Source organism: Panicum virgatum, chromosome 4K (assembly GCF_016808335.1).
Source record: "Panicum virgatum strain AP13 chromosome 4K, P.virgatum_v5, whole genome shotgun sequence".
NCBI classification, from domain to species: domain Eukaryota; kingdom Viridiplantae; phylum Streptophyta; class Magnoliopsida; order Poales; family Poaceae; genus Panicum; species Panicum virgatum.
The window spans coordinates 6,711,947-6,728,228 of record NC_053139.1 but is presented as its reverse complement, the minus strand read 5'-3'; the positions used below and the strand labels follow the sequence as shown (position 1 = coordinate 6,728,228).

The following is a 16,282-nucleotide window of genomic DNA, read 5'->3' as shown; positions in this document are numbered from 1 at the left end:
GACACTGTCTTGTCTTTTTTTTAGAAACTTTCGAAAACTTTAGTTTTTTCATAATTGAGTCAAAATAGCAACTTTTTGTAGGACAAATTTTAAACTTTTAGAATGGGGGAAGTAAGTGAGATCACGCCTCGACATAACACGTACTCCCTCCGTCCTGAAATGTATGTCATTCTAAGGTTTGAAATTTATCCTCCAATGTATGTCATTCTTGGTCGAAAGTAAATCCAATCATCTTAATTGTGTATTGTTTTCAGGTCTTTCCAAATAGAAAGATGTGCATATAACCATGTAGGGGAGGTACATGTGTGGAAGGTGCATGGAAAAATGCATGCTAGTTTAATTAGCTCATTCTCAATGTTTAATAATTAGAGGTTGAAGAGTATTTTCTACACAACTATAATCTACTCCCTCCGTTCCTAATTATAGGTCGTTTGACTTTTTTCACTCCAAATTTGACCATTCGTCTTATTCAAAAATTTGTGCAAAATATCAATTCTTTTGTTGTGGCTTACTTCATCAATACAAATTCTTCAATAATGAGTTAAATTTGACTATGTTTTTATAAATTTTTTGAATAAGAGGAGTGATCAAATTTGGTGTCAAAAAAGTCAAACAACTTATAATTTGAAATGGACAGAGTATCCTAAAAACTGTTGAATGACATCTCAGGAGGGAGTAAAGACTATCATTCGTTGACCTCACCAGTTTGCAGGCGATAAGCCTGTACCGCGTCGTGCCACGGGAAGTTCGAGTTCCTTCAGCTCGAAGGGAAGAAATAGCCAGCCATTCCCCTTCCCCGAATTCGCAAAGCAAGCGAGCAGGAGCAGCGCGCGGGGATCCGATCCGAGATGGGCCTGTGCTCGTGCTGCTGCCGGTGCCTGGAGCTCCTGTGCTCCGTCCTGCTCCCGCCCCTCGGCGTCTGCCTCCGCCATGGCTGCTGCTCCGTGAGTCCCTCCTCCCTCCTTCCTTCCCCGTGCCTGCCCGATCCGCTCTCACCGTTGGCTTCTCCCCCTTTTCGGGTCTTGCAGATGGAGTTCTGGATCAGCGTGCTGCTCACCATCCTTGGCTACCTCCCCGGCGTCCTCTACGCCATCTACGTCATCTGCTCCGTCGACCCCAACGGCCGCCACGACCCCGACGACTACGTCTACATCGCCTGATCCCAAGGATGCGTCCCCAATTCTCCATGCTGTTCTGGTGTGCCCCTACCTACCTATCAATCTACGCCCGTGTATCTCTCTGTGTTGGGTTAGTGGACGGTTAAATCCATCCCGTGCCCGTGTATAATCTGTAAATTCCAATCTGACAATTTGGACAGATTCATCTTGTGGAGATCTGGAGTTACGTTTGTGAGTCAATTGGGTTAATTTTGGTAATTGTTCTGTAGTGGTTGTGGATCGCCTCCTTTGAATATGATTATGGGTCTTGAATCCTGGAGTAGTTTGCCTCAATGGCTCAATGAAAGTTTAGATCAATTCGAGACAGCCTATTGCTTATCGTCAATCCATCTTTACGGTGCCTGGACTTGTAGTCAGCACCGTTTCTCTAAGATATCACACTTGCTAATTTACTGAAATCAAGTCCTGAAAAGCAGTTAAGTTTTCTTGAATGCCCACTTCTTTTAGAAACAAGAGTTGATCAATTTCAGAATTTCTTAGGTTCTGTATGGTCAATTCGTGGACTCACGATCTGTTAGTGCCAGAGCATGCAATTCGAATATCTAGAGGCTCAGAAAATCTTGACTTCTGTTTGATACATTACATTTGCATATCTAGAATATCAGAGCTTCTATTAGCCATTAGTTAGTGGTGTAAGTTTTGAAGCTGTTCTTACATGCTCAATGGAGCTGGCACGCCTTGTCATCAAACTAAGTGCTAACACGAGAAAGGCCTAGCATATAAGATAGTAGCATAGCATGTTCCTAGAATCACATCTGGGATGCCTTGGCAAATCGAGCAAATCTTGAGGATTTGTGATTCACAAGAACTTCTGGGTTTCCTTCTTCGACCTAAATTGGAGCAATGCACAAGTTAGACAATATCTCACTTTAATTGGATAAGAAGGCATAAAAAAAGCTTACTCATGGCCTGGAGGTTCTAACCTGTTGTTTACCATTGGACTTGCAACATTAATTGAGTTTTTTGTTTGCCACTTATTTTTTTCTGTTCATGTAGTGTTTTAACAACTCTTTCAAACAAATAAGTTTCTCATTTGTATTGTTATCATCATATCATTCTTGTAAAACATTATGATGGTACATTTGTTCTGAGTTCATCCCCTTATCCTCTTTGTTTTTGCCCACTAGTAGTCTAAAATGGTAAGCATAGTACCACTACATACCAATTTGCCTTGATCAAGAACTAGAATATTGTCCATCTTCATCACTGTTGAAATTCGATGTGCTATGGTGAGAACCGTCATCCCTTTGCATTCAGCAGAGATAGTATTTTGCAACAGGGAGGCTGTTTGATTGTCAACATTGGCTGTGCATTCATCGAGACAAAGCACCTGTAAAATCATTAACAATTACAACTTACTTGATCAGTAGCGTATCCGCTACAAGCAATGCAGCAATGGTATGGTAGCCCGTAGCCCATACCTTGGATGATTTTAGGATAGCACGAGCAAGGCAGAGGAGCTGTCTCTGGCCTACTGAAAAAGATACACCACTTTCTTTCACATGGATGTGAAGTCCACCCATTGATTCTATCTCTCCCTTCATATGGCATTTTTCAAGAACTTCCCATACCCTGAGATCTGTTGTTGTATTGAATGGATCGAGGTTTTCCCTACCATGGATATTCATTTATTCACGGTTAAAATATTGAATGTTGAACACAGGATTTCTATTTCTTTCCCAAGCGTGAAAATGGTCAGCCTGGAAACATGTAAATATGATCAACCAGTAGTTACCTCAATGACCCATCAAACAAAAATGGACTCTGTGGAACTACTGCAAAATGTGCACGAAGTTCTCGGACAGCAATTTTAGCTACATCGATGCCATCTACTAAGATGTGGCCGCTGCAGATTGGGACCAAGCGGAATATTGCATTCAGTACACTTGATTTGCCTGCTCCAGTCCGTCCTATTATTCCAACCTAATAATTCATAGAGGATTTCACTATAGCTCCAGAAATCATAAATGGTTGGGTGAAAACCATGTTAGCATGGTACCTGCATGCCGGATGCAATAAGGAATGAAATATCATCCAAAGCTGGTGGTAACTCTGGCTTGTACTTCAGGGTTACATGAACAAACTCAATCCTCCCTTCTGCCGGCCAGCTTCTCGGCGGAGATTCAGATCCCTGGAGTTCTTCTTGAGGTATGCCAACATACTGCAAGTGTCATCATATTGTTATATCTAAAGACGCATGGTGAATAAGCATCAAAACGAATATTATTGATTTTACCTCAGCAACCCTCTCAACAGAGATCATTTCCTTTTCTGTCTCCGTAAATGTGGTTAAGAAGCCATTCAGCAGTGATACCACAGGTGCTGCATATGACAGAGCCAGTCCCACCTGCAGTGGATGTCTAGATACATGGAGCAGAACTATATTTTCATTTTCCATCAGAGGATGGAATCATGGAAAGGCCTAACTAGAAGATCGGTGAATGTATCCTGTCGAACCTACCAGTCCAGGTGTTCCAAGGTTAACAAGGGAACTGCTATGGAAGGTGACAGCAGCCATTGTTGCGATGAACAGAATGATAAAACCTGCCAACAACTGGACAGTTTGCTCGTCAATGCAGTGCCTGTGTTATAGGCCTTACTGATGGATAAACATTCTTAACTCCAAGTACATTACGATAGTATGACAAAAGAAATAAGTAGAAGATTCATATACCTGGAGTCTCAATGAGAGCCACAAACTAGCAACCAGCTCAGAGTAGGATGTTTTCTGATACAGTGTCACATGTTGGATGAACCTTTCTAAGAAGAACCCCTGTGTAGTGTATTGTTAGTATTTGCAACAAACCACACAAGCACTAGGCACTAGAGCCTTTGAGGCGTGATACTTTAAGTTCAAGAGGAAAATTATGGCATTTTAACATCCTTTTCTGGATGTCTACATGAAATAACCAGAATGCTTCCATCTAGTTCAAAAGAAACAGAAATAACTAGAATGTTTCCTTCTAGTTCAAAAAGAAACATACTTCTTTCTGGAAAGCTCTTATTGTTGATGAACCATCAAGCGTCTCTGTAAAAGATGAATAGATTGGTGAACGAGCAACACTATCAAGTCTCCGTACTTCACGTGATGTAGACCTGTAATAGAACTGTAAAGAGCATTAGCTTGTTTCTCCATAAGGTACAGCATAGGAATATGTGATGCACTGTCTTGACTAAGAGGCAAAAGAGGATTAAATGTCACACGTTGCCTAAATCAAAAGGAGTACACAGTCAAACTATCGATGGATTTGGTATATCAAGTTTTCATTCTATCCATGAAAGTGTTTACAAACTAGATATCGTGCTTGATGAATATTGGAAGAAAACTGACAGATAAAGAACAGACTTAACTAATAAAGACATAAAGAAGAATATGGATACTGTAGTGTTTTTTATTAAAGTATGGATATTAGTCTATGAAGGATCAGATGAACAACCAAGCTGGGATACATAAAAAAAAATGGGTATGTACCTGCAGCTTCCTATAGATAAGCCAGAGTGGAAGTAAGATGAGTAGGAAGGAAACCTGCAGATCAAACATTCATGAAACACAAGAAATATGTTTTAGTTTCTTTTCTCAAATACAAGGCTCGTATAAACAATTGTTCATTATTTACCTGTGAATAAGACAAAACAACCAGAGTGCCGAGTAAGCTAAAGAAGTTGGCCACGAATATATTGAGGATGAATGGAAGAGAATCATCAACGGTGTAGAGGTCTGATGATAATCTGAGGTTTCATAAAGCATCGTCAAGGCCAAGGGGCATTTCAACCTTTCAGAGCTTACTAGAAAGTAGATGCTATCAGATAACTAAGATACCAACCTGTTTAGAATGCGACCACTGGGATTTCGGTCAAAGAAACAAACTGGTGCGCTGATGATATTTTCAAGAAGAGATGCATGGACACGGATTGCTGCACGGAGGCCACCGAATGCAAAAGAAAACGCCCTTCCCAACGTGAAAAGAGAATTAATTATGCCAAATGTAGCAAGGATAATCTGCAGAGGCAAGGTTTGGATGAGCATAAATGCACTGAAGATATTTCTTCTATGAACAGCAAATGTTCAACATACCGATTATTCTGATTTATGATCACTTAAATAGAAGGAAAGCACTCTTACCAGATAAAAACTCGTGTTGTTGGTGCCTGTGCTGGTATCAACCCAGTAAGTTAACCAAAGATCATTGCCATTACGGGATGCTTGCATTAAGAATGCACTTAGGAATATTAAAACAACAATTGACCACCCCGCAAACGTTGCATATTTTCTGTAAAACAATAAGCATTATGAATAACAGAGCATAAAGGAATGACATACTTTTACCGATGTGTAGTGCACTCCAGTACACAAAATAACTCACTTGTAGACGCTAAGCTCAACTCTGCCTTCTTTCCTTGCCTCTGCTTCAACCTGTTCGTTTTGTTCCTCATAAGCAACCCCTGAATCGTCTTCATGTATAACATCAGTCTTCAGTTCACATGATACTATTGGTGTTTTATCTTTCACAGAAACTGTAAATGAGGTAGGACTTGAACTATCTGGCTTAGAGATTCTCGAATATGAAGTTGCCAAGAAAGCTTCCAGTGTTCCAAACCATTTAACGAGCCCATTAGCCATGACTACAATCATATCTGCAACAGAAATGGCCTGGGAAAAAAGGAAAGTAAAAGAAAAATGCATTGTTCCTTGAGTATCCTTCCTTTTCATACTATCAAATGAAATGCTTATTTCATGCATGCATACAGCCTAGTACAACAGATGAAACCTTAAATTTAATTCATACATTTAATACAAACATGGTGCACAGTTTGTTTGGATTAGAATTAATAAATATCACCTGAAGATTGTGTGTGCTTAGTAATCTTGTTTTCTGCATCAACTGGGGCCCCATAATGGCCTTTTCCAGGATCCATGAAGCAACTTGGGAGTCAACAGCGCTAAGGATGTCATCAAACAAGTATACATCAGAATTTTGATACAAAGCCCTGCAAGTGTAAGATCATAATGTTAGTTATTGAACTTAAGAAGTATGTAAGGTGCACAAATTTGTTAAAAACATGACCTTGCCAATGCTAGACGAGCTCTCTGTCCACCAGATAAGTTGGTACCTTTCTCTCCAATATATGACATATCTCCTCCAGTCATTGCTGATATGTCAACATCCAGCGCACATGCCTGTAGTACTTCTTTGTATCTGCATAAATTTTGTGATGCGGAATGCTAAATGAAAAGGGAACAGTAAGTTTTATGGAGCATGAGCATCTCCAATAGTTCATGTCAACCGCTATAATGTCATGTCATGACATAAAAAATAAATAAACTTGTGACAATAGTATCTGATAGAAGGTGTACAATGTGTAAGCTTGAATGTATTCATCTGAGAAACATAGAGTACAATATATAGACCTCTACCAAGGATCTTCCTCTGCCTGACTTATAGAAAGTCAGGGAGGAGATCTCCTCTACCTAATCTAGGAGAGAATCAGGGAGGAGGTTAGGGAGATCAGCCGCATAAGGCAAATGTTAGGCAGGAATGAATCAACTGCCGGTGCCTAAACAGGGAAGGAGATATCAAATCTCTAACAATATCCATTAAGATACATAACCTACCTCCTTGGATCAAATTCTTTCCCAAGCAAAATATTATCTCGTAAAGAGCCAGATAAGATCCATGGTACCTACAGAACATCAGTTGACATTTCAACTACAAATCTTAAGCATTTTTTCAAATCATAAAGTACTACCTGTGGTACATAGGCAATTGAACCACACGAGCTAATAGAACCACCGACGACATGAGTCTCTCCAATGACAGAATTCAGCAAAGATGATTTACCAGAACCAACCTGATATAGACATAAAATTTTCCTCAATTAACAGAAAAGAAAATAGCAGCAGCATCAAATTAGACAATATAGAAAGGAACTGGTGGCATTTCTTTGCAAGGACATACAAATTGAGAAAATATATGACAATCATACAGTATGTGACAGGCTATTCGGTTTCTTTTCTTTCTCAAACAGCTATTCAATTTCTCTAACAAAATTATGAACAAAGTTATGTTATCTCCATCACATAACTAAGACCCCACACACTCAGAAAAACGAAAAGATGCCAGTCAGAATAATTACCTCGCCTACGATTGCAATAAAGAGCCCTTTCTGTAGCTGCAAAGATATATCTCTGAGAACTATGTTCGGCTCAGCAACAGAGCTGCTAGACCAAGAACAGCATACATTCTGAAGGACAAAAGTCATTGGATTATGAATTACTTCGGTATATCTCTTAAACTGGTGCTTTAAAAGGTCGGTAGAGGCAGTTAACTCTGATGAGTGATGCTCTGGAGTAGATAAATAATTACTCAGCCGTCTGCTAGAGATAATAGCCTGCAGCACCAGAGCATACAAGTAAGATTAGCACAGCTCCAAATGTGTCAAGCAGTATAATAACATAAACCAATTATCCACTTACATCAATCATCCCATTAATAACCCATGGAAATGAGTTTAATGGTGATATTAATGTGTTAAAGAGTGCGACACAAGTAAATACCTGTAATAAGGATTTCATATATTAGTATGACGTTTGTTGGTCCAAAGGCATATCTTAAACATATCATTCATGATATTGTTTTACCGTGGCGGCATCCAATGTGTGTCCCATTATTGCAAAAATGGAAAAGGTGGAAAGAGAGAACAATGTCGGTGTGGTTGCCCAGAAATAGACGCACCAAGCATCCAGATATTTTCTAATCTGTTGGGGTATAGGAGTTTCTTGTTAGTTCAAATGTGCGTGACTGTGTGCAATTTATTGTAAAATGTAAAGTAATCATGAGCTTTTGCAGACCGCGAGATGATGCACTTCTGATTCTCTTCTTTCCACCAAACGCTCAGTGAATAGTTTCTCCCAGCTGTACATCTTCACTGTTCTAATATGTGCTAAGAGCTCCCCTGCACAGCTTATCCTGTGGATGGAAAATAACCCATGGATAATATTTGGAGTACAAGTTACATAATTATTGTGTTGACTAGCAAACTTTTGCATAATCACTCCTATTTTATTATCCAAAACAAATCAACAGCATATACCAATGAAACTGAGGTATAATCTAATGTGATAGTGTTTCATTTGTTCATCAAGAACTGCAGCAATATGAGGATATGGTAAATCGAAACAAAGGGTGTCTTATTTGTTCATCGAGCGGGGTGGAGGGACGATTTCTTACCTCCTGTCTTTTTGCTTCATCATCTTTTCTGTTGCACCAGCAATCCTTGTAGAAATCCATTTGTTTACTGTGCATGTGTACATGGTTACAGGCAAATAGACAACATGGTTAAAGTCAAACAAACAATATGAGCATAAATAAACATTAGTTTGAGGACGTTATGATTAGGTTATGAACATGGGTTAGCATTACAAACTATAATCTCAGTTCCTAGTACCATCAAGGTTCGCATAATATACATCAATTAGTACTTGGACTAGTATAAAAGCATTGCCTTGATCAATGGATTAATATTCACAAGACAATAAGGGCAAATTGGAAGATTGAAGAATGATCAATATTCAGTTGCACGCACCAATCAATTCAATCCAAAAGCTTAAACTGTACTGTAACACTCTCCCTCGCGTGCAGGCTCTCTCGGGCCTCACACGTGGAAGTAGGAGTCGACTGCAATTATTTTTATTTAATCATTCCTGCTAGAATTTGAACTTGAGACCTCTGGAAACCATATTGAGTTGCATGCCCCAACCAATTCAACCCAAAAGCTCAAACTGATGGGAAAAGGAGGGCAATTCACTTAGACTCCAGCAATCACAAATCCATCTTTGGAAGAAGAAAAACTTAGCCTAATGCAGAATACTAATCCTATCTTAAAACAGTAAGCTTAATGCCAAACAAGGAAGTAAAAGGTGAACATACCTGGTATTAGTATGATTGTTATTGCAAGACCAGATAGAAAAGCATAATTGACTTGTGTATACAATAGATAAAGAGCAACTCCAATCTGCAGTGGCAAACTAAACAAACACCAAAACATGCAGAGAACGAGATAATGAGGTGCAAACATATAATAATTGTTTCATAGACAAACATGAGACAGATGGGAGGTACCTCCAACCATCATGAAGGCTGTTACATAGGTTTATTGTGCGATCAGCATCAACAGACATGAAGGTCTGAATCTCACCTTCAGAAAACCTAGAACGCTCAGCTAGACTGAGACACAGGCACTGTTTTTAAGGTCCATCCAAATTTAAAAACAATAAATAAAAGTCAAGCAAAGTTATAAAATGATTCAAGTCTGGAATAGATTTGTTACATAGTACAATGTCAAATGTAGATCAAAATGACCTGTCACAGAAAGTATACAGAACATTGAGCAGCAGTTCTATGCTATATCAAAATTCATCTGAACAAGTACTACTCTGTTCCAAATACATGTCATTCTTGAATCACAGAAGACATTGTTAGCTACCATAAGCAAAATCAATTGTACTTTTCAAATGGAAATGACGCCAGTAAATATTTTAGTAAAAGCATTTTCATATGATTATCAACTATATTAACATATAATTTGCCAAAGCAATTGTCGTATTTAAGTAAAGGCCATCATGTTGATTATCTGCATGACATCTTATCTAGGAATGGAAGATATATGAACTAGCATACAACAGCTACTCAGTTTCATATTCAATGGTTTGGGTCCACCTCCTAAATGTCAATTTGTACCATTCATAATGGAAAGTCTGAGTTGTCCTTGCGAATATGTTTTGCATAATGGCTAAGGAATCAATGATTGTTGCATTACTAGTTACTCTTCACAGAACGATAATAACAGAATGGTCATACCTTACGATAAACTATCCCCATGATGCTTGATCGTAACATCAGCTTGAGCTTTGCTAGACGAAAGGAGTACTGGCTATCTAAAATTGATCTGCATGAACAAGCAAAAAATTAAAGAAACAAATACTAGCTAATACTAAGAAGATAGACACCCAAGGAACCACCAAGATGATTTTCTTTCAACAGGCAAAGGTCCACTGATGTTGTATTCTGTTCCAAAGTTTAGAATGTCAATATTATAATAAGAAAATACTGTATCCACAATACAACAAGGTGCTCGGAGACGTAACTGCTCAAATCATCTTTATCATCATCAAAGTCAACTGTTGTTATGACTAAGTGCATTATCTACTCTGCATGAGGAAACTAATCTAGATATATTGCAAATTGCAACCACATGAACATGTAACACTAGGACGAGAGTATAACATGCTGCAGCATGTAAACACTAGTTTAACACCTATCCTGTAACTTGTACTTCCCAGTATATAAGTTGAGTATAGTCTGTTAAGTGTTGAGCACAAAAAGGAGAAGTTTGAGTAGAAAACAAATCTTAAACACATCAATTGATGTGAAAAGGTGCAAATCATATACTGAGGATGGTTTACTTGATAATAGAAGTCAATCCTAGGGAAATGGCAAGAATATATCCATCCATACCACCAGAACCTGAAAAGTAATGTAGAAACCAACAGAAGATGAAGATTAGTTTATTAAATTGCTAGAAAAAATGAGGTTTAATTTATTGAATTGCTGAAAGTTTCATATCAAGATTCACGAGTAGGATGCATTTGACCAGATAAATAGCATTATTTGCATGCACTGCTGTTCTATAAGAAGGCCTATATATTTTTAGATAAAAATGTCTGTATAGATCACACAGAATTTCTAAACGAACTAAACAAGAAAGAATCCTAGAAACTACTGAAAAGTGAAAAGAGGCATCTTAGAACGTTTTCTGTTGATCTTTTGTCTCCAAATAGCATATAGCTTCAAGTGCCACTATTGACCAGAATATCTATTCTTGGAGAACTTTTAATAATGAACATTCTACTCTTTGAGGAAATAGTACCTTTGTTCCAGGGGGAAAAAAGAAATAATACCTTGCTGAAGAAATCTTATAAACTTGTTGAGTAGCAGAGGGCTAATGAAACTGATGCTGTCATTTAATACCTACACCAATAGAATGTTAGAAACTTAAGGGCAATCAGTGTGAACTTAATTTTATGAATGCTTGACTTTGCAGGTAACAGTCCTTTCTAAAAAAGTTTTTCAGGTAAGGGTAAGAATATGATAAAGTTGTTGTAAGATAAGTACTTCCATGCTGGTCCATGGAATTTCAGGTAATACTCTGATAATGTGTTTCAGGTGATACTATGACAATGTGTTTCAGGCCAATTGTCTAATACGGTCATCGTGGGTAATATTTGTTGATTGCCATAAAGAGCTAAGCAGAAAAGGACACTATGAATCAGGAGTTCGCATCTTGCAGCATCCTTTTACTCAATTGAACAACCTCAATAAAAAGAAAAGGATACCTTAAGGAGGCCCAATCGCAAGTATGTCCATCCATAAGAACAAAACATGGCTCTGAGGAGAGATGAGTCATTGTGGTGGTTTTGATATTCAGCAGTCCAGCAAGACAGAAGTCTGTCATAACAGGAGGTAGCTCGAAGCTCAGCCGGTAACTCAAGTAGATCTGTGAAGTCAAGTTGTCTTGTGATACCAGTGTCCATCATTGGGTTAACAAATTTGAAAGTCAACAGTTCCCACAAAGTATGGTCCTTTACCTGAGAAAAGGGAACATTAAGGAAATAACTCACAATCTGGAGCCACTTCTTGGTAATGGAAAAATAAACAAAAATGGACAGGATCCAGATATCGGTCGATGTTCAAATTCCAAATAGTCAGCAATAAGAAAGTCAATGCATGCGGCAGGCATAAATTCTGTAAATTTGCAGATGATAATTGTCCATACACAGAAATCTGGAAGATATTTTTTTTCTGGGGAACATGCATGCAAATTCATTTATGTTTCAGTTTTCAGCTGCCTGGTTGGCAACATTAATGCCATCGTATCAAACAAACCACGTGCAACAAAATGTACTACAAGGTCATATATTGAAATGGCAAGCCAACAGCAACTTTGTACCATGCATGAGATGAGATTATCACAGCAATACCATAACCAATATAAAACTTTTACCAAGATCATAGGTTGAAATTAAACCATCCTGATTGAACAACAGAAAAACCAAAAGGCTTATTACCCAAATGACATACCATATTTGTAATTTCACACTCAGCTTTTTCTTCATTTAAAATGAGTGGTGCTTCAATAGAGTTCACTTTTCTGAAAGAGCATAGAGCCACACATTGAATAGAGAAATTGTAGATAACATGGCACTAAAGAATTACTGTGCATACATTTTATGACAATGAAATGAAATATGTACTAGTTGCTAGATACAAAATGATAAGTTTACTAATTGTCAAAGGAAGGTTAGAAAAATGAAAAATATATGAAATATTCAGGCAGGTACCTTCTGTTGCCTGACTGACTCACTACAGCAGCCACAATTACAAAGAGTCCAAATGTAGTTGCAGTACAAAATGAGATAATCTCCATCAAAGATGCCACTGCCTGTTGATTATAAAACAAAAGCTTTGAATAGACATTTATTTGAATAATAAAGTGTTTATCTTAAATATTAAAGTGAAGTTTCTTTTAAATATTCCCTTTCCCTGTTGATATGTATGCACTTTGCAGTAATTGACACATTAAAGACTGAAAGAAAAGGGGATTTTAGTACAGTCAAAATAAAACAGCATAAATTTGTAGAAGTCTTCCATATCGTATTAACAGACAAGAAGCATATGTCAAAGAGATAGGAAGTCCTTCCGTAAAATAACGGGATACCTTTAGAACCGTAAGCTTGTATTGCAAATGAGGTATCTCAAGAAGAATCTTCAAGATCCAGCAAAAGCACATGATTGGGTTATAGATGATTTCAAACCAATCCCCACTGACACAAACAATGCTTACAGACATCTATCAAAAAGGCATATGGAAAACCGACCGTAAGTACGTTTTATTCAAATATTGTATTTACATGGCTCAAAAGGGAAAACAAGAATACGAGATCATTATGGTAAGAGAGTTCTTACCCATGTAATAAACTGTGAGCACATGAAGGATAATTCATAGTCTTCGACATCCTTCCCTTCAAATTTCTTCTTAACTAGCATAGTTAGTCCAACCAAAGAAAGGCAGGCTGCAAAGCCAGCCACGCCAAATACAAACAACTTCTCCGCTAAACCTCTCCTGGCGTTCTAAAGCAGTAGAATAATTGTTATACATAACAATGTATGAACAATGAAGAAACATAAATTAAATAAGACATTTTTATCTTCTCTCTGTGCACAACACAATTACCTACATTTGAATTCCCAGACAACTAGTATGTACGTACTAGAACAACAAAAGGAAACTGTCACCATTATTAATGTGAGAAACATCAGGCCGAACCGCCAAAGTAGTCTTATACAATCAGGAAAAGGTATCTCTTCTACCAAACCACTTACTTGACTGCCATGCAAAAGCAAAAACGATGCACAATGTAACCATATATATAATGCTCCATCTGGAGGAAATGATAAGCTAGCATCCAACTTCCCAATTCATTCCAAAATCTATGGTAGTATGATAGTATCAGTGGGTCATAACCACACCAGTAAAAACTGGTAGTCCTTGTTGTATCCAGCACCCACTGTTATCTTTTTTTTGAAGAAAAGCACCCACTGTTATCAGCTTTGTGCCATACATAAATTTGATTCAGCAGAGCCACTAAACGTAGACAGTGAAATGCTCCTCGAAACAATTGCAGAATTGATAGGTTATTTATTAACGAAGAAGCAGAGTAAAAAAACAAGTACCTGAGCTCTCGGTGCGTTCCACTTGGCGATGAAGAGGTAGACGACGGCGGCCGCGGCGATCGCATTCCCAGCCAACCCCAGCACCGTGCATCGACGAGAAAAGGATTAAGGCAAACTTAAAGGCATCAGCACAAAGCCACAAACCACAAAACGCGCGCGAGCGCGACCCGCCACAAGCCACGAAACTGCGCCACTAACTCGAGATTTCAAAATCGAAAGCAAGGATATAAATCCGCGAAGCACGGCCCGAAATGCCTCCCATCCCAAACCTGCACCGAGGGATCGCCCCCAAAAAGAAACCTCGCGGAGGTTAGCAGTTAGCACCACATCGCGATCAGAACTCAGCGTCCAACGCCGGGGGGGGGGGGGGGGGGGGGGGGGAGGAAAACAAGTCGGCGCGGCGGACGAAGTAGGGGTTAGGCGGGGGGTTTAGGAAGTTATCAATCGCACCGCGGGATCGCCGGGGCAGACGAAATCCATGGAGAGAGGCGGCGCGGCGGAGAAGCGCCGACGCCGCCGAGCCCAGCCCCGGATCCGCGAGCGCGGCCGCGGCTCGGTTTCCGGTTACGAAGCAGGCGGCGGCGAGTGGCGCGCGGGGCGGGGCGGGGCGGAGCTGGCGGTTGTGCCGGGTGGAAGTGGGAGTGGTGCGCCCGTCGCCGTCTCGTCATCATTTAACACGGTCGATCGCGGAGTAGCGCGCCGCGTCGTGATCCCCTCTGACGAGTAGGGGCAACACCCCCGTGGGCCCCCATGTCAGTAGCGTGGTAGAATCTCAAGACGGTGTTTCCTCTCGTCTGTTGACTGGGACCCATTGACCTCCCCATAGACGCAGCCCGCGGGAAGGGCAAGAGGGCGTGCGTGCCCGTGCCCGTGCCCGTGCCCGTGCCCGTGCGCGAGCGCAACGACGGCCATTGCTGTCGTGCGGGTGCGGCCGATGTGGGCGATAAAAAGGTCCCAAAGGCGGCCATTGCTACAGTACGATTAGTTACATTACACAGACACGCAGTAATAAAGTTATAAAGAGCAGCGCCCCCTTTTTGCATAGTTGGTGATCGCGCTAGCGCCGTAGCGCGTCGGGACGGCGCCACGGCGGAGAGCGGTGAGCCGGTGGCACGAAAGGCGCAAAGTGAAGTGCCGGCGCAGCGTCAGCATTCAGCAAAGGAATCGTCCGGTTTCAGCTCAAGGCGGCCGCGCGCGTGCGGTGCCCGGTGCGGGGTCTCCACTCTCTGGCCGCTTTGCGGGAGTGGGCTTTGCTTTTAGCTTTTGGGCTTTCAGTGTTCTGTCGTTTTGCCAGTCACGTGGCGCGCACATTGGGTGGGGGGCACTGACTTGAGATCAGAAAAAGGAACTAAAGGGTAAGCACTTAAACCGGGCCCGATTTTGAACTTTTCTTTCCACGAGCCCGGCCCAAGAAGTTCTCAGCCCGCTAGAGCCAGGACGCGCACGAAGGCACGACCAATTAGCAATAACCAAGCTCATCCTCGGCCCACACGGCGAACCAACGGCTACTATGCGGCCCATCCAGGCGGGCCGAAATTTGTCGTGCAGGTCAGCCACTCTGCCGAGCCCACGCCCTACGCCCCTACCTCTTTGTGTGGGTTAGCGCGTGCCCTTCCTCGTGCGCTCTCCCGTGAGGTGCGTGCCCTTCACACGAGTCTACACCTACCATCACCCGTGGATGGAATACGTACGCGTACGTGCACAGCTACGCAGACGGGCCGGTAGCTGTGTGAGCACACTCTTTCCTGTCAGCAACCTCTCCCGTGAGGTACGTGCGTACGTACACAATCCCTTGGAGTGGCCACGCTGGTTGATGCGTGCAGTACATAGGGTAATCAAGAGTACACCATGCTCCTGGTGCGTCTCGCAACGTGACAGCCGAGGGGCAGTGGAGGATGACGTGGCCGTGAGATCACCGCGGTTCACAGGATAATCTATAGACCTTGGAGAGTAGGAGTACTAGCTGTCAGTTGCGAAGAAGCGATCAGCGTGATGATGGCCGCCACCCCCTACCCGGGCTGAGCTTGGCCATACTCGCTCGTAGCTATGGTAGCTAGCCTTCCTCGGCGGGCGACAAGGCAAAGGCAGGGGCCACCACCACTAGCCCCTACCGCGCCCTACGCGCGTGCTCTCGATTGACCTACCCTAACCCTTGCTACACGTTTTTCCTTCTTCCGGCTAGTGGTGTGCCAAGCTTTTGTGCACAGTACGTGCCGGCACTGCCTGTGCCTGGTTTGCTATAGCTTCGCTTCGCACCCTAATCAATTCCGGTAGGCGGTAGCCCCACGGCCCCACCACTGCAACGGCCAACGG

The 16,282-nt window shown here is 41.3% G+C and overlaps 2 protein-coding genes across 3 annotated transcripts; one reads left to right on the top strand and one right to left on the bottom strand.

The window, feature by feature from the left end:
* The first annotated feature begins 681 nt into the window (after nucleotides 1-681).
* On the top strand, nucleotides 682-1,484 carry LOC120702840 (hydrophobic protein OSR8-like). The gene is made up of 2 exons (XM_039986800.1): nucleotides 682-944; nucleotides 1,029-1,484. The coding sequence occupies exons 1-2, from the start codon at nucleotides 849-851 to the stop codon at nucleotides 1,158-1,160; spliced, it is 228 nt and encodes a 75-aa protein (XP_039842734.1). The 5' UTR covers nucleotides 682-848; the 3' UTR covers nucleotides 1,161-1,484.
* A 227-nt stretch (nucleotides 1,485-1,711) lies between these two features.
* LOC120702839 (ABC transporter C family member 13) lies at nucleotides 1,712-14,607 on the bottom strand. 2 transcript variants are annotated; one of them, XM_039986799.1, is made up of 36 exons: nucleotides 14,420-14,607; nucleotides 14,198-14,238; nucleotides 13,970-14,054; nucleotides 13,202-13,366; nucleotides 12,954-13,085; nucleotides 12,577-12,677; nucleotides 12,317-12,386; nucleotides 11,572-11,823; nucleotides 11,137-11,206; nucleotides 10,642-10,702; nucleotides 10,037-10,124; nucleotides 9,299-9,417; nucleotides 9,107-9,204; nucleotides 8,408-8,474; nucleotides 8,029-8,146; nucleotides 7,819-7,935; nucleotides 7,654-7,734; nucleotides 7,314-7,568; nucleotides 6,927-7,028; nucleotides 6,793-6,860; nucleotides 6,245-6,376; nucleotides 6,020-6,167; nucleotides 5,543-5,829; nucleotides 5,302-5,449; nucleotides 5,003-5,178; nucleotides 4,796-4,907; nucleotides 4,651-4,704; nucleotides 4,163-4,285; nucleotides 3,853-3,951; nucleotides 3,640-3,732; nucleotides 3,415-3,525; nucleotides 3,178-3,339; nucleotides 2,914-3,101; nucleotides 2,600-2,789; nucleotides 2,341-2,508; nucleotides 1,712-2,008 (listed from the first exon to the last, which is right to left on the bottom strand). In XM_039986799.1, the coding sequence occupies exons 1-36, from the start codon at nucleotides 14,447-14,449 to the stop codon at nucleotides 1,928-1,930; spliced, it is 4,392 nt and encodes a 1,463-aa protein (XP_039842733.1). In that variant the 5' UTR covers nucleotides 14,450-14,607; the 3' UTR covers nucleotides 1,712-1,927. The 2 variants fall into 2 exon arrangements, 1 of the variants encoding a protein (XP_039842733.1); XR_005686548.1 differs by lacking the exons at nucleotides 1,712-2,008; nucleotides 2,341-2,508; nucleotides 2,600-2,789 and having other exon boundaries at nucleotides 3,415-3,538; nucleotides 14,420-14,580.
* Between the last annotated feature and the right edge of the window lie 1,675 nt (nucleotides 14,608-16,282).

What these genes read in the sequence shown, in the direction of transcription:
- LOC120702839 (XM_039986799.1), bottom strand. Translation starts at nt 14,449, where the DNA reads ATGGATTTCGTCTGCCCCGGCGATCCCGCG. An exon ending in AGTCAGTCAGGCAACAGAAG is followed by an intron (nt 12,387 to 12,576) that starts GTACCTGCCTGA and finishes ATGCTCTTTCAG; the next exon opens with AAAAGTGAACTCTATTGAAG. An exon ending in ACAACACGAGTTTTTATCTG is followed by an intron (nt 5,179 to 5,301) that starts GTAAGAGTGCTT and finishes TTGCCTCTGCAG; the next exon opens with ATTATCCTTGCTACATTTGG.
- LOC120702840 (XM_039986800.1), top strand. Translation starts at nt 849, where the DNA reads ATGGGCCTGTGCTCGTGCTGCTGCCGGTGCCTGGAGCTCCTGTGCTCC. An exon ending in TCCGCCATGGCTGCTGCTCC is followed by an intron (nt 945 to 1,028) that starts GTGAGTCCCTCC and finishes CGGGTCTTGCAG; the next exon opens with ATGGAGTTCTGGATCAGCGT.